The 24,394-nt window shown below is 42.4% G+C and overlaps 1 protein-coding gene across 2 annotated transcripts in view; it reads left to right on the forward strand.

Annotated features, from left to right (window-relative positions):
* The window catches only part of DOCK1 (dedicator of cytokinesis 1), a 242,045-nt gene that overhangs the window by 141,911 nt on the left and 75,740 nt on the right, over positions 1 to 24,394 (forward strand). For both annotated transcript variants that reach the window (XM_056494592.1, XM_056494590.1), the window contains exons 30-31: positions 23,415 to 23,493; positions 23,920 to 24,020. In XM_056494592.1, the coding sequence (XP_056350567.1) occupies positions 23,415 to 23,493; positions 23,920 to 24,020 (180 nt within the window). The remainder of the gene's footprint in view (positions 1 to 23,414; positions 23,494 to 23,919; positions 24,021 to 24,394) is intronic.

Here is a 24,394-nt window from a genome sequence, read left to right on the forward strand (position 1 = left end):
TCCTTTAATTTAAAGTTTTCTTACAATTTCCTAATTACGACTGAAAAGACCCTTAACTGTCATGTAAATTTTACATTTTATTTTGTGATCTTAATGTTCTTTTCTCCACTGCTGCCTGAACCCACTCCAGAGGCCCTGGTGTGCAGCTACTCAAAGTTTAGCTCTCTCTAAGATGAGCTCATGAACATTTGAATCCACATTATTGTACCAGTGTGGCTGTTTGGGATGGAGCTGCATCCAAGTATTTGCTTTCTCATTTCATGGAGCTCTGGGGACTTTTCCAGCTTTATTCTGCTTTTCCTGGCCCCTCACAGCCAGTTTTGATGCCTGCAGCACCAAAATTCCTTGGGACCACCACCCAGAGGAGTTTTGCTCCATAGGTTCCCACTGGAAAAACAATCCCTGGGACATGTGCCCAAAACCAAAATGGTGAGGGAATCTAAAGACCATGGAGCATCCTGGTGGCACTTGGGGACATGGGTCAGTGGTGGAATACCAGGTTGGACTTGATGATTCTTAACCTAAATAATCCCATGATTCTGTGTGGATGGGAAAAACATTCTGCCTTAGCACTGGAGGTGGTGTTCCAGTTATTAATTAGAATTCTGGTACCTTGACTGCTGATTTTGTGCACACTGAGCCCCCCAGGAAGTGTGGCCACGTCACAGCCCCAAAGATGAACATTCTGGGATGTTTTTAGCACAGGATGTAAGGCATGAACACGATGTGGGAATGCTTGGTGCTTAGAAAAGCAGCAGCATGAAGGAGGTAATTAAATAAAGCTGGAGGTGTTAAATCCCAAAGCAGGGCTCCATTTTTACCAAGTGATGTTTATTTTTAACAGGGAAGGTGTAGCAACTTTCACTTCAAATCATTATTTTTTCACATCAGAATCATTTCAGTTAGTACCACTGCCCATTTAAAAATATCCAGGGAGTGAAATTTGGTTTATTCATCTTTTCCAATAATGTCAAAAACTCCAATATTTCAGTCCTGAAAAGTAACAGAAAGTGGTTGTTTGGGTATTATTTTCAGGCTTAAATGCATTTTTGGCTGTTAGTCTGGAATTCAGATTTCTGTAGTGAGCTTTGCACTGAGGTTCTGTGGGGTTGACCATGAGAGTGACTTCAGGGTTTTCAGCACTAAGAGCTAAACAGAGATATTGTACATACCATAAAATAGTACTTTGCTCTTAATTTATTATTTTTTAATGAGTCACAAGAATAGTGTCCAACCCAGTTTTTAACTTAATACAATTTGGGTAAAACAGGCCTAAAACCTGCTTGTTTTTACCTTGCCAACACATTCCTTTTCTGAATTTTCATCTTTTTCAATGACTGACAGTGGTGCAGCATTTTGGCTTCTGAGTGCAGCAGCCTGGATGCTTAAAAAGCCATCAAGGCCTTTTCTGGGGTTATTAAATTTTAGGGTCAGAAATATTTCATGAACATATTCTAGAAAACAAGCTTTTAGAGTTGGAGTATGAGAAAGCACAGCCACTCTAGGAAGAACTAGAGGGTTTTTTAAAAAAGAAGGAAATTATTCATGCTCTGACATAACAGATGGGTGATTGTAGGGCAGGAAGAGTTTAAAGCATATTTAGAGAGAAAAGAGGTGTCAGATCATTGGCTATCACCAGTTTGAAGGTTTATATCACTGAATATAAGCACTGAAAATCATCTTCTCTCCCTCTCAGTGCACTGCTGGCAGAGCTTGAGCTCAGCCTTTCTTGATGGATGTTTCTCCTTTTCCATCAGAAGTGTTAGAGGAAAGCAGGTAGTAAAACAGAGATATTTCTAGATCTTGGGATGAACAGGCTGAACTGAGAAGGTAAATTCATGATTTTTTAGCATTAACCAAAATGAGAGCATCTTTAGGATACAGGTGATGGATACAGATTATCACTGGTGTTAGAAAACATCCATCCTGAGGCACACACTGTGCAAATCCTGCTCCTTGAGTGGCTGAACTTTAAACTTCAGCATGTTTTTCATTTGGGATGTTCAAAGGCAATAACATGAAAGATATTAAAAGCAAACCTTTTGCTTCTTTAAATCCCTTGTATATAAACATTCACCAAATGCTTGTTGAGCTGCAAAGGGAATTTTCTGTCAGTGTGTTCAGGGATCTGTTTGGATTTGCTCTGCCTGGGACAGGAGCTTTGCTCTCTGAGCTTTTTCAGATTTTTTTGCCCTGGGTGTGTAGGAAGGGCTTCCCCTGAGCCTGTCCATGTTCCCAGCCTGCATCCAGAGCATCCAGGCACTCTGGAAATGCCTTTGCTGTTCCTGCTCTGACCTTCCACACCCCTGCCTGACTTCAGCTTCCCTGAGCCCTCACCCTGAGGCTGGGGAGAGCACCCACTGCCCTTTGTGGGAGTTGTTTGCTGCTTGCCAGCAACTCCAGGAAAAAGAAAAAATAATAATGTCTGGCTGCTGCAGAAGGTGTGAAAACTCTCATTTCTCAGGTCACTGTGGTTGTCAGGGACATGAAAAGTTTCTCTCTTTCTGCAAGTGGCTTCAGAGAGAGAGAGGGAACTGAAGTGGAGCTCCTGGTCCCTGATCCCATCTCTGCTCCAGTTCCCTTTGGAGCTGCTGGGTGACAGAGCCACCTCTCCATGCCCACAGCACTCCTGTGCCACAGCACCATCCCCTGGCTCTGTCTGTGGGATGGATGGATGGATGGATGGATGGATGGATGGATGGATGGATGGACTGCACAGGAAGCAAGGAAGTCTTTAACAGTTGTATTCTCCCCCACCCCTTGTAATGTAATTTATTTTTGCTCATGTTCCATGTGAAAATATACTTTGGTTCCTGACAGTCAGAGGAACAGTGATTCTGTGGTTAAAAAAACACCTTTATGACACTGTATATTTCTTAATGCTGGAATTTTCCTTCTGAGGGCTCAGGCACTCCCTGGGTTTGTTCTGTTAAAATATATTTACTTTGTATGATTTGCCTGTAGCTGGCACAGTCACATCTGCACTATTTGAGGTGTAGCAGAAGTACTCAAAGAAAAAAAGACACAGGAGAAGATAATTAATGCTTTTCTGACAGTTCCCTGATAAAGATATCCAAACAGAAACACTTCTGGGATGAATTTCAGCTGCATGTTCTCATCAGTGAGTTTTAAAGGAGGTGTGATACTACTGTGGCTTTGTGAGGATTCACTCTCCTTCCCACACTTATCTCATGTTCTTCCTTTTGGACTGTTTTGCATCTTCTCATGCAGAAACCACATTTCATTTTTAAAAATGGAAGTGAAATTGCCAACTGTCAAAGCCAAACATGTTTTCTGTAAGTGCTTCTTGAGCACTGACTAACTTTTTATTTGTCAGACGATTTTTGACAATGTGCTCCTTCCACAACCACTTCAGTCGTGTTTATTCAGGGAAAACAAGGAAAAAGTTTTCTTAAGGAAAAATATTTCCATCTTTGAGATGTGAGTCACAGTTATTACCTGGTGTTTGGTGTCATGTTGGGCTGTACTTTCCTGGTTTGGTGCAGCCTCAAGCACTCTTCAGACTTAGAGATGTGCATTCAGCACTTGTCAGTGTTTGTATCCCTGAAGTTAGTATTTCTTAGCCAGAGTTTTCTCTTCTACATAAACCTGTAATTTTCATTGTTACTGACAGTATTTAAGGGTTTTAGGTTCTTCATGAATTATTCCTCATCTTTTCAAGTTTGTCCAAAGCACCATGTTCTGACACTGCTGAGGGAGCAGTGGGAGCCCCTTGAGGGATGTGCTCTCAGCCCTTCTGGTATGTCTCTTGAGCAATGGATATGGAAAAACATACCATGGAATTACAGGATCCCATGCTGGAAGGGCTCTCAGGGCTCATCTGGTGCTGTGTTCCTTGGGAAGAGCATGAGGAAAAGCTGAGGAAGGGATTTGGTTCTGCTTGGAGAGCACATTCTCAGCTCTGCTGTGGTTGTCTCTTGGTGAGAGGATTCTCATTCTGCCTGGAGTCATGGAACCCTGGGATGGTTTGGGCTGGAAGGGACATTAAAGCTCATCCCACTCAATTCCTTCCCCAAATCCCAGCCATCCCTGCCCTCTGGCAGTTTGTACCCATTCCTCCTTGTCCTGTCACTCCAGTTCCTGGTGAATTGTCCCTCTCAGTTTCCCTGGAGCCCCTTTAGGTGCTGGAAGGTGCTGTGAGGTCTCTCAGCAGCTTTTCTTCTCCAGGCTGACCCATCCCACCCTCCCATCCTGTCTCCACAGTGGAGGTGCTCCATGCCCTGTATCAACTCCTTATGTTGTGGGCACCAGACCTGCCTGCAGTACTCCAGATGGGAATCCATTCCTTCATTTTTCCTGCTTTAATTTCCTATTTTCTGATCTAGCCTAATGAAAAAAAATCCACCATTGTAGTAAACTCTTGCCTCTTGATTGCAGAGGGTGAAAATCTCAGGGTTAACAAACAGGAATCCCAAACAAGGATTAGATGGAAAACCCAAGGGAGTTGTGAGATGGTCACCAACCAGTCAGGGGCGAGGCAGGGTTTGAAATTCTCTGTATTTCTCTTTAAAAGGCCCTTGCAGTCTTTGCTGTGTGTTCTGGGTGATCTGAAGCCTCACCCAGGGCTTGTCAAACACCACTGGAAGGAGGCAGTGCTTAATTAAAGCAGATCAACGTTTTTACAGCTTCCTGTATTTTAGTTTCTGCCAAGACAACTGACAACAAGAAATGAGGAATTTATGGAGGAATCATGAAAAATTTATGCTGGTATGTGAGATTTATTCATCCAGCATAGAAAGTGTGTTTTAAATTCTGACATCAGAGCTGCTAATAGGAAATTTGGAAATAGACTAAAACTGTTGATTGTTTTATATGAATATGCAGATTCCACACTGGATTTCCATCCTGTGCTGTATTTCACAGAACCATGGAATGGTTTGGATAGTGAGGGACCATAAAGATCATCTTGTTCCACCCCTGCCATGGCAGGGACACCTTCCACTGTCCCAGGTGCTCCAACCCCAGTGTCCATCCTGGCCTTGGGCACTGCCAGGGATCCAGGGGCAGCCACAGCAAATCTGGGCACCTGTGCCAGGGCTCACCACCCTGCCAGGGAACACTTTCTCCCCAAAATCCCACAGAAATCTATTTTCCTTCTGCTTAATGCCATTTTCCCTTGTTCCATCAATGCTGTAGTTGTAGAACTGAGTTTGTTTCACTGTTAGTCAGGATTTCAAACTTAATATTTGCATTGGTCAAAACTCATGGACTAAAACCCCTTAGAAGAAAACTGGAGTATTGCCAATGACAAATGTACATCAAATCCTTCAATATTAAATCTTTAAAAAACCCTCAAACCTCAACTCAGCATTCACGTGCATTTCTGGGAAAAAGAAATTGGTTTAGATATTTCTTTTTAAGCTTTGCTGAGCACTTTCTGGATATTATCTTCACAAAGCAGAACTCGGTGTGTGGACGTACGAGTCCACAGGGACAGTAACAGCTTTTTCTTCAGTCTCATTTCAGCTTGACTGTTGCATTAATTTCCTTTATAACTTCTGACATCTGTGGCATGAATTGCTAATTTGTTTGGTCTGAAAGTTGGTGGGAAATAACAACTCCACTGAAGCCAGAGTGCAAAGCCACTGTTGCATTCAGCATTTTTTGTCATGGTTCTCCTGATGTGACCAACTCCTCCATTTTGTGCTTAACCTGGATTTGATTGAAATTTGTAAACTTTGCCTGTACATGCAGTTTTGTATCAGAGCTCACTGTTCTCTCTGCTGTAAAATATCTAATCCCTTCTACTTACATGTTTCTTTTAGAGCTGTTCTCTTGTTCTGACATGGAAATCCTCCCTGTGCGAGTGTGATGGATGAGACACACATTGCCTTGATGTAACATGGGCAGGGGATTGTTAGAGCTGATAAATAGCAGGGGGTTGTTCTAACACACCCTGGAGTGGGTGTGGGATGAGCACAACAGCTCCAAGACTCTCTGCTCATGGAAATTAATCTGCAGATCTGGGGAAACTCAGTTGAGTCTGTCAGGGATGTCTCACAGCACGTGGGATGAGATAACGATGCACCACAATTAACTGAGATGGGCAGCTTGAGATCAGACAAGCCTTACTGGCACTGGAGGTTGTTCACAGTTTTTTAACTCATTCAGTTGAAAATCTGCAAGGGCTGGGTTGTATTTTGTGGATATGTCAAATAGCAAATAAAGCTGTTAAAGCTTGGTGGGTGCCAAGAGCAGGATCCTGTGCTGTAGAGATTTGCTGGGTTAAGGAATAGGACAGGATGGGAGGGAATGGCCTTAAACTGTAGAAAGGCAGGATGAGGTGGGATATTGGACAGGAATTGTTCCCTGGGAGGGTGGGCAGGGCTAGCCCAGATTTGCTGTGGCTGCCCCTGGATCCCTGGCAGTGCCCAAGGCCAGGCTGGACATTGGGGTTGGAGCAGTGGGACAGTGGGAGTGTCCCATGGCAGGGGTGGAAGGAGATGGGCTCAGTGTAAATACTTCTCCTTTTTTTGTAATGAGATTTTGGTGAGTTATACTGATGTGAAAGAAATCTAAAAAGTAGCACAAAGTTCTGACAAAAAAAAGTTTAAAAAGAAAAAAGAAGCAACAACTTGTAAAACTTGCTCATCCCTGCAAGAATTTATGTCTGCCCATACCTGAGCCAGTAATCAGGAACTTTGCTTGAAGACTGGCAAGGAATCCAATAGAAAAGCAGGAAAAGTCAAGGAAGGAGATTATGCCATGCAAATTCACTGGGTTAAGAAGGATGTGATTTGTGAAGGTTTTAAATTTGAACCCCCTTATTTTATTTTTTTTTTTTTTTTTTAGTTCCTCGGTCTGTTTTGGAGGCTGAATTATAGGAAGGAAAAGGAAGGGACAGATTTAATGTCAGAATTCAGGTATTTCAAGGCACAGACCTGGAGAATTTATACTCCAGGTGTCAGGAGGGATGCTAGCAGTACAGCCAAGAAAGCAGGCAATGTTTGAAATGAGTGCAGCTCATTTTGGGGTGTGCTGCAGGCTCTGACAGACACAGGCTTCCAAAAAAATGGCCATAAATTGTCCAGACAGATGTTGCCTTTGGGCCCAGGGGCTGCTGCAAGGGGATGTGCTGTGGTAGACGTTGGGAAAAGGGTTTGTGCTGGATTTGAGGGCTCTCCCAGGAGATCAGGGAGGATTTTTACCAAGGATGGGGTCAGTGCCCATCCTGGAGCACAGGATGGGAGGGTGGGAGATCCTTCTGCATGCAGGTGATGTGAAAATAATCACCAGGATGATATTTCCTGATATTATTGAGGCTTAGGGAAGAATTTATTGGTCCTTAAAATTCCTGACAGGAGGGTGCAGCCAGAGTGGGGTCAGGCTCTGCTCCCAGGGAACAGGGACAGGACAGGAAGAAATCACCTCAAACTGCTCCAGAGGAGGCTCAGGTTGGATATTTGGGAAAATTTCTTTACAGAAAGGGCTCTCAAATGTTGGAATGAGGTGTTGAGGGCAGTGCTGGAGTCCCCATCCCTGTGGATGTGGCACATGGGCAGTGGGGACCATGGTGGTGGTGCTGCTTGGGCTCAGTGATCTCAGAGGCTTTTTCCAACCATATCAATTATGATTCCATGATTCAGGGATTAGTCAGGCTGCAGTTTTGATTCTTTTAATTTGCATTTCAATTTTAATTCAGTCTTTGAACTGAATCTGAGGCTGTGGCAAAGAGCTGGGAGTGAACTTAGTGTAAACTCCAATGTTTGTATAAATTTCATGCCAATAAAAGGTTCAAGAAAATCAGTGATTTCTTCATCAGGAATTCAGTATGTGGTTTTCCATTTTCTGTGAATTTTAATCTATAATATTCTAATGACCTTTTTTCAAGAGCATTTTATTATGGTGCCTCATTTATCATGGTAAAAGATATTTTTATTTTTTATGTGATGTTAAAAGTCACACATAAATTTGATCTTCCATTCACAGTCCACTTACTTAACTTGGTATTTGATTTAAAGGTGCTTCTGGCTTTGAACACAATTTAAAGGTACTTTTGGCTTGAATTCAGTTAACTTAAATATTTTTTGAGGTAATTACCACACAAATACCAATGGCATATGGGCAAAATACAATCTTATGGACAAGAATATATATATATATATATATATATATATATATATATATATATATATATATATATTTATTTATTTATTTATTTATTTATTTATTTATTTATTAATTTTTATTTATTTATTTATTTATTTATATATATATATATATATAATTTTATTCCTGCATTTTAGACTGAAAAATCATCCATTGCTTTTGTTACTTAAGCAATTGGGCATTGTGGGAGAATTAAACTTTGCCAACTTGTTCAGCTCTTCTTTGCTAAAGGGCCACTGTCAAGGATGCTTTGTTTGCCATAAAGGAAGATTTGTAGTGACAGTTTTATATAACAACAATAATATTAATTTGAATTATTTTTGGAAGAATCTCTGAGCAGCTGGGGAAGATCATCTGCATTATGTTGACCTTACAGATGTTCAGTTTGATTCATGGAGGAGTGCAGTAATTTGCCTGTGCCCATGCAGTGAACAACCAGCAGTGAAGAATAGGATTCACTCAGAGATTATTTTCACTTGGAATGTTCAGCTCCATTTTGATGACTTGTGCATTTTCCCTGGGAATATTAATAACCCAGTTCACATCTGGGGTGCAAAAGCTGAAAAATTACGTAAAATTCTATGCAAAGTTAAGGAAGTTTAATGTAATACTCAGGTTTTTTAAACTTAACAAAGGTGTGGGCAAATATCCACCCAAAAGAACCCATAGGGTTGTGTAATTTTGGGGAGTTTAACTTTGATGGTCATGGAATTGTCAGAGAATTATGGAATGATTTGGGCTGGAAGGGATCATCCCATTCCACCTTCACTGTCCCAGGTGCTCCAACCCCAGTGTCCAACCTGGGCACTGCCAGGGATCCAGGGGCAGCCACAGCAAATCTGGGAATTCCATCCCAGCCCCTCCCCACCCTCCCAGGGAATAATTCCTGCCCAAAATCCCACCCATCCCTGCCCTGGGCAGTGGGAAGCTGTTCTTACAGTTTTAAACAATAGATTAAAACTCATAACAATCCAAACCTGTGGGAAAAGCTCTGCAAAGGCTCCTCCTCACTTTTCCTGGGGAAGAAGAGCTTCTGGAATAAATAAACCCCTTCTCCTGAGCCCCTCCCCAGTGGATCCCACACCTGGCACTGTGGAGAGCTGCCCTTCCCCTGCCCCTGCATGGAGGAGATGTGCAAGGAGGGCTCTGTAAATGTTGTTTTTTAAAAATCTAAACTATAAATGTGTAAAATGACCACAGTGTGCCTCCCTGCAAGAACCCACACCCACAGAGAAAACCCCAGCCACAGAGACCTGAGGAGAAGAGCAGAAGAAGCTTGACTCTGTAACATTTATTTCAAATTAATTTTCTGCCATCCAGCTCCAGCAGTTCATTTTTCCTACTGAATGGGATCTAATAAGACCTAATAGGTGATAAATCAGTTTCCCAGGTTTGGGCATTAAGGAACTGCAGTGCTGTGTTCTGCTAGAGCAGGAAGGTCTCCAGCTCTCTGTTCCACAACAAGCAGGGCATTAAATAGTCTTAAATCATCAGCCTGTCCCTTCCTCAGCTCCAGGACCACTCCTGAGGCTGGGAAATTTCACAATGAGGGATCATTCTTTATGGCAAACTCTGTAGCTGCGAGCAAAGCAATTTAAAAAACACTTTAGGAGAGTGGTTCCTACATCCTGCTCCTGTTACAAATCACTTGGCCTCAGTGTTTACAAAATCTGCAGTTTAACTAATACAGATGGGTTATCAAATTATCCTGATGGAAACAGATAGAGAGGTTGTTTCCTATCAACAGATCCATTAGGAACTAACAACAAAATGGCATTATTTACTCAGCATCTATTCATTCCTACTAATTTGGCACAGCATTATTAGCACTGAAGCTTTACATGCAAAACACTCCAATTCTTGGGGTAATTTGCTAATGCAAGGCATGTTCCTGATCTGTCATTTTATAGGTTGGATCCTACAAACCTGTGTTCTGACAACCCAACCCTTACCCAGCACATCCATCCCAATTAGGAGCAGCACCAGCTCTAGAGAAGGTTTAGTGAGCCTGGGGTTTATTATCCTTGGGTCTCTAACCCACACTCCAAAGGCTTTATTGTTCCAAGGGCTCTTTTTTCCCAAGTTTAAATCTGGACAAGGCTTTAGGAAGGTTCAGAGCTGCTGCAGCTCACAGCAAAGGGGTTCAGCAGATCAGCTGGTCCAAATCAGCTGGGTTGTCTCAGCTGGTTTAAGTCACAAACCCATCTGAGCTCTTTTCCCCTGAATCCAGGGGGAGCTGTTTGCACAAGGTGCTTTTTTGCAGCAGCATTTTGGAAGTGAGAGCCTCCAGCAGAAATATGGGGATCAGGGAGGATCAGTGTTCAGCCCAGAGAGGAGAAGGCTCTGGGGAGACCTTACAGCAAATTCTGGAACCTAAAGTGGCTCCAGGAAAGCTGGAGAGGGACTGGAGACAAGGGATGGAGGGCCAGGACACAGGGAATGGCTTTAAGCTGACAAAAGGCAGGGATGGATGGGATTTTGGGATGGAATTGTTCCCTGGGAGAGTGGGGATGTTCTTGGTACAGGTGCCCAGATTTGCTGTGGCTGCCCCTGGATCCCTGGCACTGCCCAAGGCCAGGCTGGACATTGGGGCTGGAGCACCTGGGACAGTGGGAGGTGTCCCTGCCATGGCAGGGGTGGAATGAGAAGACCTTTAAAGTCCCTTCAGCCCAAACCATGTGGAAATCCATGGTTGTGTGGTCAGCAGAGCCTTGTCAGCCCAGGCCCAGAGGTTTTGGAGGATATTCCCGTGGGATGAGGAGTTTCCAGTGTGTTTGTCCTGCCCTCCCACTCCTGAGTCAAATAATCCTCTCTGGGCAGTGATGTGTCCATTGACTGCCCTGCACATAAAAGGAGAAAATATTGAATTCAGCTGGAGAGGAGGAAGGGAAGCACAGCTTTGCTTCTCACCCTGATCGATCCCACTCCTGTGGGTGCTGAGACTTCTTAAAGGAGAAAATGAAGTTTCAGTTCTTGTCAGAGGCAGCAGTGAAATCACCTTTGCAGTTCCAGCTGAACGAAGGAAGTTTTATTTATCCTCTAAAACCAAAGGAGATAAAACACTCACACCTTGTATTTTGTTTGTACATCATCATAGCAGCATTTTCCTGCTCAAGGATTAACACCAATTGTGCTTGGATTTGTTATTTCCAGGTTTCACCTCGGGGGCCATGCCTTTATTGAGCAGGAAAATCAGAAATTGCCCTTGCACGACATAAAGGCAGAGCTTTTAACATGGGAGGTCAGTGGCTGCTCAGTGCCACCTTCTGATGTACAAAGTGGGGTCAGCACCAAACGTTTCTGTCTCAAAGACATTCAACACCCTGAGTTCCAGCTCTGCCCTCGCCTGCTGGGGCACCCCACAGCCACTGCAGGGGGGCTGAAGGGCTGGGCTGCTCCAGGGAGGGGAATGGAGCTGGGAAGGGGCTCAGCCTGGAGAAAAGGAGGCTCAGGGGGAAATTCTGGCTCTGCACAGCTCCCTGACAGGAGGGGACACTGGGGGGATTTGGGATCTGGGAACAGGAACAGGAGCAGAGGGAACAGCCTCAGGGTGGAGATTTGGGAAAATTCCTCCCTGGAGAGGTTTGTCCAGCCCTGGCACAGCTGCCCAGGTGAAGTGCCCATCCCTGGAGGGATTTAAAATCCACGTGGATGTGGCACTTGGGGACATGGTGGCCTTGGCAGTGCTGGGAATGGCTGCACTGGATGATTTGAGGGCTTTTCCATCCTTCATCATTCCATGGTTTTCTATTCATCTTTGCTGCATTTCCCTGGCTCTGTGCAGGGTGGAGCAGGTGATGATGATCTGCAGAATCACAGAATTGTTCAGGTCAGAAAAACCCTCCAAGGCACTGAGTCCAACCATTCCCAGCACTGCCAAGGCCACCAGTGCCCCATGTCCCCAAGTGCCACATCCCATTAGCTGAGTGCTGTTGTCATTAATTTAGGCAAAGCAAGATGCTAAAATATTGTTGTGATTTCCAATCCTGTCCTGTAAATGTGTTTTAAAGGAACCTTGAAAGAAACCAAGTGACTCCTCCAACTTCCTATGCTGCCCAAAGCAGCTTCCAAAAAAATCTGTGTTTGTCATAACCTGAAATTCCCTAGCAGGAGCCAATTTAAACAGCTGTGACCACCCCATAATTATGATTTGTCACAGACTAATATTTACTTTTTTCATTCATTTAAAACCTCATTTGTTTTACTGTGTACAAATTAAGAACAAAGCATGGTGGTGGCCCCTGAATGCATAATTGCAATTAAGGTGGTGTCTTGCAGAAAAAATACATGGAGGGTTAATTTGGACCACGAGCTGCTTTAATTCTGCCTTTGTGTTTCTGTACAAGTGAATTATCCTAGGGTGGCACAGAGAAAATCAGAGTTATTTGTAGCTGGGCTGTAATGTCATGTTTTTAATGGGAGTGTTTTTAATGAGGACTTGTGGCCTGAATTGTTGATGAAAAGCAGATTAGTTCTGTTTGCTCATTCCAGGAGAGGTGGGAGGCTTGAGCAGAGTTTGTAGCCCCAGTTGGGAACTTTCCTGACAGAAATTAGGGAATTTCTGATAAAAACATCAACACTTGAAGAGTTCAGTCACAGGAGGGCTCTGCACAAGTCTCTGTTTCTCCCTTTTTAGTGACATTTGGCTCTTAAAAAATTTGATGATGCCTTGGGAATAAAAATATGATATATAAAAATATTATCTATTCTGTAATGAATTACAAATGTGAGTGAATGTGACCTAAAGTAACACACTCCTTGTTACAGGAACAGCATTGGAGTGGTGTCATCATTTAATTCTCTCTTGTGTCTTGAACTAAATCATAATTTTTGATGCCCATTTTCACCATTAAATGCTGTGTGGGAGGTAGAAGAAGCATCTAAATTAATTATTATTAAAGTGAGAATTTCCCAGTTTTAATACAGCAAAACTAATATTAAGGTTGATGTAGATAAAAAAAAACAAAAAAACACAAACCCCTTTATTTTCCCCTGTAAAAGTTAAATGATTCAACCTAAACATCAATGGGGAGAAGCAATTATTTCTGAAAAAGTGAGAGAAAAAGGAAGAAGGTCTTAAAATACACAGAAAAAAAATCTTTATCTCAGATGACACTTTTAGGAAAAAAAAGTAAAAAATTGAAATATTTTGCAATAATTTATCAAACACTTACTGCATGTTTTCTTTTAAAGGACTGTTTTTAACTGAAAACCAGGCAGAAAAAGCAAATTCCTGAATTTCTCAATCCCTAGTTCTTCAGCAGTGACTCTCAAAGCTCTTTGGCCTCTGGGTGTGATCCAAAGCAAAAGCTTTTTGAAGGGTTTTGTGTGGCTCCTGTAACATTAAAGCTTTGGATTGTAACATTATAAATTCTATCCCAGGTTTTGTGCTGCCACTTTTAGTATCCCTTGGGATCCATTTTCAGGGATCAATGTTTGGATATTGCTGATGTTAAAGATGGAATTACTTAAAATCTGGACAACCTGTGTGTGCCATTCTGCTTTTAATTTTTCTGGAAAAAATCCAGGAAATTGAGCTCTTTACCTTGTGTAAACCTTTGATCCCATTGATCACTGCTGGCCTAGATCCCTCCTGGCTGCTGCCAGGCTTTCCATAATATCTGCTGCAGATGGAGCTGAAAACTCTGGCAGACCTGCTCTGCACAAGCATCAATATCCATTGGAAAAGCAGATTTTTCCTTGCCCTTCATGGGTCATTGATGGCAGCATCCCTCTGCATCCTGCTGTTAGTCCTGCATCCTGCTCAGCTCATCCCCAGCTTTGTCAGGCCCTGCTTTGCTGATATCCTGAATTTTTAGTGACCAGGCAGTGCTGCCCATCCCACGTGGATCTCAAACATCACTCAAGGCCAGGATGAAGGAATTGTGTGTTGGTTTAGTCCTGGAATGGTGAGTTTGGAGCAACCTGGAATGGGATGATCTTTATGGTCCCAACCCAAACCATTGTGGGATTCTCTGATATAATCCTATAAAATGAGGATGGCTTTAGCTGTTACTCCACACACAGTCATTGGGTGAAAAAAATCAAACTGAACATTTGGTTTGGTTGTGTTTTCTGGGTGAGAAAATATCCTCTCATGACTAATCTGAATTTTTCCCCACTTAGGTTTTTTTGCTTCTCTGAGCCCATCAAATAATGGCAGTCTACTCCCAGAGAAGCTGCTGCCTTTCAGTGCCATTGGCATTATAAATCTTCTATCTAGAGACAGCCAAACTGTGTAATTCAGGCCAAGGAAGAACATAAAAGGAGCAGAAATGGTGCAGAAATGTTATCTGGGCCTTGTGCCCAAGTCAGCTTTGCCCCAGTGCAGGAGAACCAGGCAGGGACATTGATTTTTGTGAAGGCACTGCCTGGATCTCTTGTCCTTGTGAGGCTCAGGAATACTTTTCCATATGGGAATTAACTTCCCTGGCACTGCATGCCCCCGTGTGCACTGTGGGGTTGGTGGTGCTCCAATGTGTCCAATTCCCAAATTCCAAGTTGCTCAGTGTTGGAGATTTGCTTCTTGCTGTGTCCATGTTGAAGCAAACTTCTCCATGGCTCTGCCTTGGGAGGGTGAGGATTCCCCCAAGGGCAGCTGTACCTGGAGGTTATTGCACTGTCTCAAACTCACCTGTCAGAAATCCAGATTTAGTCCTGTGCTGCTCTAAAGCACTGTTTGTGTTTCAGTAGCCAGAGAATTTCCTGTAGTTTTAACAATCATTTATCCACACAGCATGATTTAGTAGCTTAAAGAGCTTTCTTGGGATTAACAGAGAGAGTGAAATTAAAGTATTGCATAAAAGAAATTGCAGAGAACCTGATTTCAGAGAGTCCCAGACTAGTTTGTCTTGGGAGGGATTTTAAATCCCATCCAGTGCCATGGCAGGGACACCTTTCACTGTCCCAGGTGTTCCAGCCTGGCCTTGGGCACTGCCAGGGTTCCAGGGGCAGCCACAGCTGCTCTGGGCACCTGTGCCAGGGCCTGCCCACCCTCCCAGGGAAGGATTTACATCCACAATTATATTTTATCACTTGTTTAGTATAAAACACTTTTTATCCAAGCCTTTGTCCCATTGACACACTTGGCTGTGTTTTTGTGACCCTCACTGTGTTTTCCTCTTAGGCTTTGATTTCACCAGGCAGAAACTAATCCCCAGCTGGAAAATTCTGGGAAGGATTGGCATGTCCAAGCCAGCACTGAATCCTCCCTGGCCTTGAGCCCATCAGAGGCTGCCCTGCAGCCCCCCCACCTTACAGGCTGCAGAGGGGTCTGTTTGTGGGGTTGGGAATGTCCCTCTGCTGCCCTGCAGAACAGAAAAACCCCACATTATTAATGGCATTATGGTGGAATAAGGAATAAAGCAGGGATTTATTAAAACCCTTCAAAGGATTCACCTGGGGCAGTGCAAGAGCCTGGCTGAGGTTACACCCAAGATGGACTCAGAGTCAGGAGTTTCACACTTTTATAAGTTTGGGTCCATTTCCATATTGGGGTTCATTGTCCAATTGCAGCTGCAGGTTCTGCAGTCCCACCCTCCCAGATTCTCTCCTGTTTCACTGTTTGTATTGAAGCTGCAGCATGTCCTTGGTTCTGGGCTGGAAAAGGATTGTTGTGTGTGACTGAGCTGGGAGGAGAACTGGCTAAACTTTATATGGAGTTCAGAGTCACATCCTAATGCAATACAGAACCTGGAAAACATAAACAATAAAACTTAAGGCATCATTTTGTGCCCTGCAGGGCTGATTTTTGTGCTGTGTCACCTGGGACTGTTTCAGTGCCTTGTGTGTTGGGTGATTTAACCCTTCCCACAGAGCCAGAAGTCCTGCTAAGAACCATTGAGGGTTCCTGCTCCTGGAGGTATTGAAGCATCCTAGTGAAGCATTTATTCCCCTCCAGAGAGTATCAGGGTGCTGAGGAGAGCTGGGGGGAGCAGCACAGCAGGGACCTTGTGCAGATGTTAGCAGCTGGGTGAGGCGAGCTCGGCTCCCTCCTTCCCACACCCACTGCCTCCCTGAAACGTTTTGTGTCACTTCAATATCTGAGAGCCACCCCTTGGATCAAACAAAGGCTTACCTAGAGCTCCAGCAAGATGTTTTTTCACTTTGCCTGCATTAGTGTTCCCTTCACAAAGCTGTCAGCTGTGTAAGCACAGCCCAGCAGAGCAGCTGCTGTGCTTTATCCCGCTCATCTCTTACAAGAAATCCCATTTTAACCTCTTCCCAGGGAGCCTCTGCTTGCCTCTGTCTGCTGGGGAGATGGATTCCAGTTTTGTGAAGGTTCAGCTCTCCTGGGCAGTGTCTCTGTGCTTGTGATTGCTTGGATTAGAAAATAAAAGTCATTGGGATAATTCAGCTCCCAACTTTGTGCCATCAGAATGAGCTTCACATTTTGGGGGAAACTTCAGCAAATGGAATTTCTGAACACACCTGATTAGTGACCCCAGGACTGAAGAGGTGATAACCCAACCTTTGCAGATTGCTTTCTTTTTCCTCATTGCTATTCTCTGGTGGAATTTGATAAATTAAATACTGCAGGAAAAAAAGGAGATTCTTTTCCAAGCAACATCACGACATTTGTTTAGCCAGGTGCAATTGTCTTCCCAGTTGATGGCAAGATGGATGAGAATGCCAAATAATTTGAAATGTAGCAGATCAATTCTATTGATTTATCCATGAGTAGCTAAAGTGGCCTTAATCACCTCCAGTATCCATGGAAATGGGGAAGGAGCAGAGAGAGCCAGTGCTGAAAATGAAAACATTTTGCCAAATTCAGCCAGAACTTTCTGTGGTTTGCAGGAAAATTTGCCTGTGATATCTTTTCCCAACCTTTCCATGAATTACTTCTCTTGGAATTATTTCTCTTTCCAAACTGAACATTAGTGTGAAAAGCAGTGCAATAGGAAAAAAAAAAAAATCTTCTTCTATATTGGTCTCTCCCACTGCAAAAAGTGGCTGAATTCCTTTGTGAAGTGAAGTCAGAGCAAGAACTGAGGTGAAGAGTTGGTGCTGAGGCCCTGGCCCAGAGGAGCTGTGGCTGCTCCATCCCTGGACCCTGGGACAGGGAGGTGCCCATGGCAGGGGGGGCACTGGGTGAGATTTAAAATCCCTCCCACCCAAACCCTTCTGGGATTCTCTGATCTTCCCAGAGGGAAAGGTGATGATGATTTCTGTTCTAGCAAAGGCTGTCTGCATTTTACAGAGCACTGCACTACAATGAAGTGCTTGTTTAATATCTCACCTGATGGCAGAGATCCCTTCCAGCAGCACTCCAACAAATTACATTTGTTTGAAATTACAAGCTCTGTTGGGAGTTTTTGCCAGCTGCCACAATAGAAAGTCTCTTGGAATTCAGCAAGTCTGCTTCCTTTAGAATAATAACTCTTGAGTAGAGGAATAGTAACACTGTCCACTTGCAAGAGATGCTACTTTGCCAGCATTGTAGCCTTAGCTAAAAACTCCTAAATTAAATTGTCTGCTAGCATTTCCATTAGAAAATGTGATTTCCAAGCTTTTATTACTCTGCCATAAAATTCTACAGGTGCTAAAATTGAGTATGGACAGTTCTGTCTATGGAGTTATATCTTAGATGAAATTCCAGGAGGCAAAGTTGATTTGGGAAAGAGGATAGAAGGCTAAAACCTCTTCTTTCCTGCACTCAAAGTCATCCAAAAACCAGAGCTGAGACCTCAGACAGAGAGTCAGGATAGGAGGAGAGTGAGGGCAGGCAGATCCATGGTTATCCAGGCTGATCCCAGTCCTTGGAGGGACTCAAACCCCACCTGGGCACAGCCCTGAGCAGCTGCTCCAGAGACACCTTGGAAAAATCATCCACTGTGCTTCTTGCAGAGCCCTGGCTATTGGTAGTCAGCCCACAAGTCTGTCCTTCAGCGTTTGTAACTCAGTTATTTCTCATTCATCTGTCCCCTTTGTTTTAGAGGACTCCAGGCCTGGAATACAAATGAGGGGAGAGCTATCAGTGATTGGAGATAATGTGCTAAAGCAGGGGCTGAAATATTTGTTAGAAAATGGGTTAATAAAGTGACAAGGAGCACCGGTGCTGCTGTGGAGCAGGCATTATGAGGAGATTATGCTAATGTGGGTATTTAGTAGCAAGTCTTCTTTGGGATTACTCTCTGCTATTATCATCCTCAGCCCAAGAATTGTAATTCAAAAGGCAGCAAATGATCAAGGATTTAGGTTTTTTTTGACTGCTCTTTAGCCTGCTGAATTAGAGGATGTTGCAAGGAATCTTTTGTAAAATGTTCTTTTAGAGAAAGAAGTGGACTGAGCAGGGATGTGTAAGTATAAAGAAGTGTTAAATGAAATTAATTCGTTTGTGGTGGGCAGCTGGTAGGTCTGGAGGTGCAAAGGCAGATGAGGAGGGAAAGAGAAAATTTGGGAGAGGAGGGAAGTGGGGGAGATGCAAGGGTACCTGGCTGTAGTTCCCACACAGCCTGGCAGGAGGAGAGGACTCTGTCTCCTGTAAGCACATGGAATTTGTGTCCAGAGAAGCAGGAGCTCAGGCATGGGGAGCAGGGTGATGTGCAGGAAGGCTGATCAGCTGCAATGAAGCATTCATTGTCATCCATCTGAATTAACTGAAATGACATCATCATAGTGCCTTTTAGAACCTCACTCCAAATTCCCTCTCTTTTATCAAATTATCACCTGAACCACAAGTATTTTAAGCTGTATCTGTGTGTTCTTGTTTAGATAATTATTCTGCCATCAAGGAAGAATTTTTTCATTCTTTTTCCTTCTTTTTTTGATGTTTGCTTAAGGAAAAATAGTGGGGAGGACATTCCTAGTCTGTGTTGTTCCTTTTTCTGTCAGAAATTTTCCTGTCAGAAATATTTTGCATAAACACTCGCAGTGTAAATCCAAATCCCTGGGTACTGGAGCTAACTAAATAATGTACAGAATGGCACAGGCTTTAAAAATATTTCCACTTTTTAAATACTTCTCTGTAGATGATTCCTGCAGAGCAGTGTTTCTGCAGAAGCAGTTGGTTGGGTGTTATATCCTGCACCTCAGCTCCTGGAGCTCCTGCAAATACTTCCCACCAATGTCAGAAGTGAGTGAGAGAAAACGAGGCACAGAATGTTTTTAAACAGGAGCAAATCAGGGCACTTGACTAATTAGGAGGGGAAATGGCAGAATAAGAAGCGACTGAACCTGAGAAAGGGCTAAAAAAAATGACTTGTTAGGCACAGTGACTCCTGTTCCATTTATAAATGCAATCCCTCTGTCCCTCCTTCATTTACCATTGCCACTGGAAGTCAGCAGTTGATGTATGTTCCCTGCTCCTGGAGGCAGGGAGCTTGTTTGGAGGGAAAAAAGGACCTTTTGGAAAACTACAGAGTCCAACCATTAATTTTTGCTCTGTTTGGTGAAGCAATCTCTGCATCCACAAACCAATTAAGCACCTATGGGCCTAGTGGAAGGGAATAATAATCAATAACAGGAAACATTCCCAGGAGTCAGGAGCTGAAATTGAAGTCAGTTAATTCCTGGATGGATTAACTCTGGAGTGAGAGCCATAAAGGGGGAGAAATGAGTGGAGAAATGAGGATTGCCTAGGGCAGGGTGAATGTACCCAGCAGGTCACTGAGGTTTGGTCACCTGGAGTTTTGGTTTGGTTTTTTGAGAATTTCTGATTTTTATGACCTGTATTTCCTAATGTTGATCTTCTGTGGTTTCCTCCATCTCCTTTTCCCTGGCTTCTCTCAGCTGAGCTCTCAGCCACACTTGTATGTCACATCAAAAGGTGCTGGGCAATTCCTGCTGGATGATGGAGAGCTGATACAGGTCTGATCAGGGAATGCATAAACAGGAATGAAATCCAAAAATCCTGGTGGCAGAGAAAAGCTTTTGGGACAGCTTGAAGTCTCTGTCAGGGGCTCCAGGAGAGCTGGAGAGAGACTTGGGACAAGGGCCTGGAGGGGGAGGAAAAAGGGAAAATATCTTTAAGCTGAAAGTGGGTGGGTTTAGATGGGATTTTGGGCAGGAATTGTTCCCTGGGAGGGTGGGGAGGAGCTGGGATGGAATTCCCAGATTTGCTGTGGCTGCCCCTGGATCCCTGGCAGTGCCCAGGGCCAGGCTGGACATTGGGGCTGGACACTGGGACAGTGGGAGGTGTCCCTGCCGTGGATGGGGTGGGAATGGATGTGATTTAAGGTCCCTTCCAACCAAAGTGATTCTGATTCTGGTCTGTGGAAGGTCTCTAAACACAGAATGAGAGGTCAGGTCCTGCCTCAGAGGATCAACTACAACAGAAGAGACAAGAGAAATCTCTGGATGCCCTTGGAGCCATCCCCATCCCCCCTTCCCCAGAGCTCACACAAAAACTTCTGTCCAGGGTGTTAGTTTTGTTCCTTGGTGGATTTTTATGCTCTTCATTCTTCCACATATCCTGAAGTGACTTCCTTCCATAATCATATTCCTTCTATTCCAATCACATCATAGAAAATGTTAATTTCCTGCCTTTAATTGGCTTGATAAAGTCTTTTGTCTCACAAATCTTTCCCAATACATTTGGATTAGGTTTTGTTGTCTTACATGGCAGCACAGTCCATTGTGTTTGCTTCCAGGCTCTGAACTTCTCCCTTTTTTTAAAGTTTAACTTCTGTGCCTCTTCCTGACATGGATAATAAATTCTTTTGTTCATTGAAACTGAATTTCAAGAAGAACACTTCTTTTTATGCACATGCAACTGGGAGCCAATCTTGGTTATTAATTACAGGGAGATAAGGGCTGGCACTGCAAGGGATGCTCTCCAGCTGAGAGTTTGGATTATTTATCCCTTGGCCCAGTGATGTCCAAGTCCACCTTTTATCCTTGAGAGTGTTCCAGCAGCCAGTTCCTTTCTTCTTCAGTACAGAACTGTTGCTTTTGGGTTAATTCCACTAATTCTGAAGAGCCACTTTTTGCTTCATTTTCCATTTTCTCTCACTTTGGACAGTGAAGTTACTGAAAATTGTCAGGACATGCTTTGGAGGAGGAGGAGGGTTTAACTAACACCTGGATGATAAAACATTTCACCTTCCTCTTTCAATTTTTATTTGGGCATGAACCTGAACTGTTTTTATATTTATATTTTATATTTTTGCAGCAACTTCCCAGGTGATAACAAAGCATTTCCAGGGTTACAGCCAGGAATTCACCCAGCATGATTTTTTACTGTTGGAATTCTCTCTTCAGAGCAGTGATCTTGCAACTTGCTACTTCTCCTTGCCAATATTTTAATAAATATCTATTTAAAAATTAACTTCATTAGATAAAAAACATCTTAATTTTGCTGTTTGCTCTTGGCACTGGAGGTGCTAAAATACCCTGAAAAGTGCTGTGAGATTTGCATGACATTTGATTTGCAAATGAAGATAGACTGTAATAATAATTGTAGTAGGAGTAATGGGAGTAGGAGAAGAAGAAATAATAATAATAATAATAATAATAATAATAACAATAATAATAATAATAGTAATGGCCTTCTGTTGACTGTCACTGGGGTTTCTCCACTGCCCTATGCAGGAAGTGTTTTATCTAGCCACAGAAGGATTGATCAAATTAAAAAAAAAAAAAATTCAAAAATCAACATTAAATCTTTCCATCTCTTCTTTGGGATGTTCCTTTATGGAAAATTGGAGGAAGTCCTGGCTTCCTAACCCCCCTGGCACCCAGGGGTTGTTTAATTCCAGCTCCAGTTGAACACATTCTGTGCTCTGCTCCTTTTCCAGAGGCAAATACAGCAGAATTTGTATTATTTGTTCTTTGTTGGTACTCCCTGGAATTAATATAAGAGAAAAAATGAGAGTTACAACTTAAAGAAAAATAATAGTATGTAAAATAATGAGATTATGCCAAAGCTAAATTAGTGGATTTAAATTTTAATTTTCCCATTTAGATCCTTTCCCCTTTTCTGCCATGGAGATGATCTGACCTTATACTACAGATACATCCCACTGGCATCAAATTTTTCCCTTTATTAATTTATTTCAATATATAAATAAATAAAGTCTCCTAGAATCCTGATGAATTTATGTACATAATGATGTATTTATGAATTTATGTACATATTGATATATTTATATAAATACATCAATATGTTCATAAATAATCTCTTGGCAACATATAAAAATATTTATAAATAATGTCTATTTCCAACACGTTGCCCATATAAAAATATTTATAAATAATATCTGTTTCCAACATGTTACCCATGCATTATCTAGAGGCTTCTTTTCTCTTGGATCCCAAACTTTCAGCTAAATATTTCTTTTTTTTCAGGAGAAATTGCTAAGTATCTCAAATTGAGTGCAAACCCTTTCTAGCTGGTTTGTTTGAAATAATTCTGTTTTTTGGGGTTTTTTTAGCCAGCCTGAAGGAAAATCAACTTTTTTATTTGCAGCAGTGAACTTTCTTTTTCAAGATTGATTTTGGGGTGGGGAAAAAACAAACCCAGAAGATGTCAGGAGGGGTTTTCATCATTTTTGGGGACTCTGAGGAGACAGATCTCTGTCCCAGGCTGCTCCAAAGAGCAGCTCATTTGTCTGGCATTAGCTGGCAGCTGCACAGCATCAGTTTTGGGTTTGCAGGGGGAATCTCATGTTTGTTTTGCAAATGGAGATCAGGCTACCAAGGAATAATCAGTTTATTTTTCAGCACCATGAATATGTAGTGCCCTACTTCTCCTGTGCCATTTGGTTTTCTCTTTCAAGCTTGTCAGGCCAAGTCCTTTTACAATTTAAGAATCCTTTTAGAAACTGCAGAAACTACAATGGGTACTGAATTAGCATTTTGGAAGTAGAGCAGTGAACAATGTTTTAAAGATTGTCCTTCAGCAGCATTTCTCTTGTGCCATAAGTCGATTTTTTTTTTGTCTCATGTGTTTAAAAACGTGTTTTTCTTGACCTTAAAGTTAAATACAAGCAGTTACAGATCTGGGTTAGACACAACATTGTAACTTTAAAAATGTATGTCTATATAGTGCTAATAAACTGAATTTTTAATGATCTCTTGATTATGAAAAGATATTTTAAAGACAAGTGATTTTATCCCAAACACTCCCTCTGTTTCTGCATATGCTAATTTACTTGATTAATTTGGAGAACATCTGCATAGAATTCTGTACACTTACCAGTGGTGAGATCACACTGCTTTTCAAGTATCAGCCTCAAATTTCACTTTCCAGACAGACTCAGATTTTGTGTCTAATTGGGATGCCAAATATACAAAGGTACCCCAGAAGTGTGTAATTATGTAATTTTCTCTTGATCTTTCAGAGTCTTCCTGCGAGCAATTAATCAGTATGCAGATATGCTAAACAAAAAATTCCTGGATCAAACCAACTTTGAGTTACAGGTAAGAAAAAACTCCCAGGCTTAATGGAACAAATGATATTCATGTAATAAATTTCTGCCCTAAACATGTAGTTTTGGTGGGTTTATTCACCATTGTGAATCCCAGTTATCCCAGTTAAATCATTCCAGGCTCAGACTTGTGGGTCTTGTCACAGAATCACAGCAGGCTTTGGGTTGGGATTCTGCTTGAATCATCAAAACACCAGGAATTGGGATTTGTAGCTGGGAAATATTTGTTGGAAATATAAAGGCAACCAGGAGTTGTATTAAGAATTTATCAAGTAACACCATCTCTGTGGTGTCTGTTCTTTTCTCCTTTAAATATTTATGTGCATGGTTTAGAGACTTTTAAGTTGTTTTGTAGGCGTGGAGAGAAACATTTCAGAGAATTAATGGAATCTCTTCTTGTCATTTTGGGGGCTTTCAGCTCTGGAACAACTATTTCCACCTGGCTGTTGCTTTTCTCACACAAGAATCTTTACAACTGGAGAATTTTTCAAGTGCTAAAAGAGCAAAAATCCTTAACAAGTAAGTCCTGCTCATCATTTAAATCATGGCCAAGAACTCGAGGTCTATTGCCATAATTTCAGTTTAATTTCTTTGCTAAATCTATTCAAATTGAGATGCAATCAGGGGATAATGAAAGGTTGGGTTGAAAACCATGAATCAAGTGTTTTGTGTGTTTCTGCCCTGGTGTGGAGATCTGAATTTCACCATTTATTGCTCATGAATTCAGTGTTTGCTGCTGCAGAGTGTTCAGAAAGTCAAAATTCTCAGAAGTGTTACCACGTTATGAAATTGCATTTTGAAATCACTTTGTGCTTCTCTAATCTCATTTTTTGTCTGCTCTTTATGGTAATCCCTGATGTCTATTTAAAGGGAATTTTGGTCTCTCCAGCCAT

Source organism: Oenanthe melanoleuca, chromosome 6 (assembly GCF_029582105.1).
Source record: "Oenanthe melanoleuca isolate GR-GAL-2019-014 chromosome 6, OMel1.0, whole genome shotgun sequence".
Taxonomy (NCBI): Eukaryota; Metazoa; Chordata; class Aves; order Passeriformes; family Muscicapidae; genus Oenanthe; species Oenanthe melanoleuca.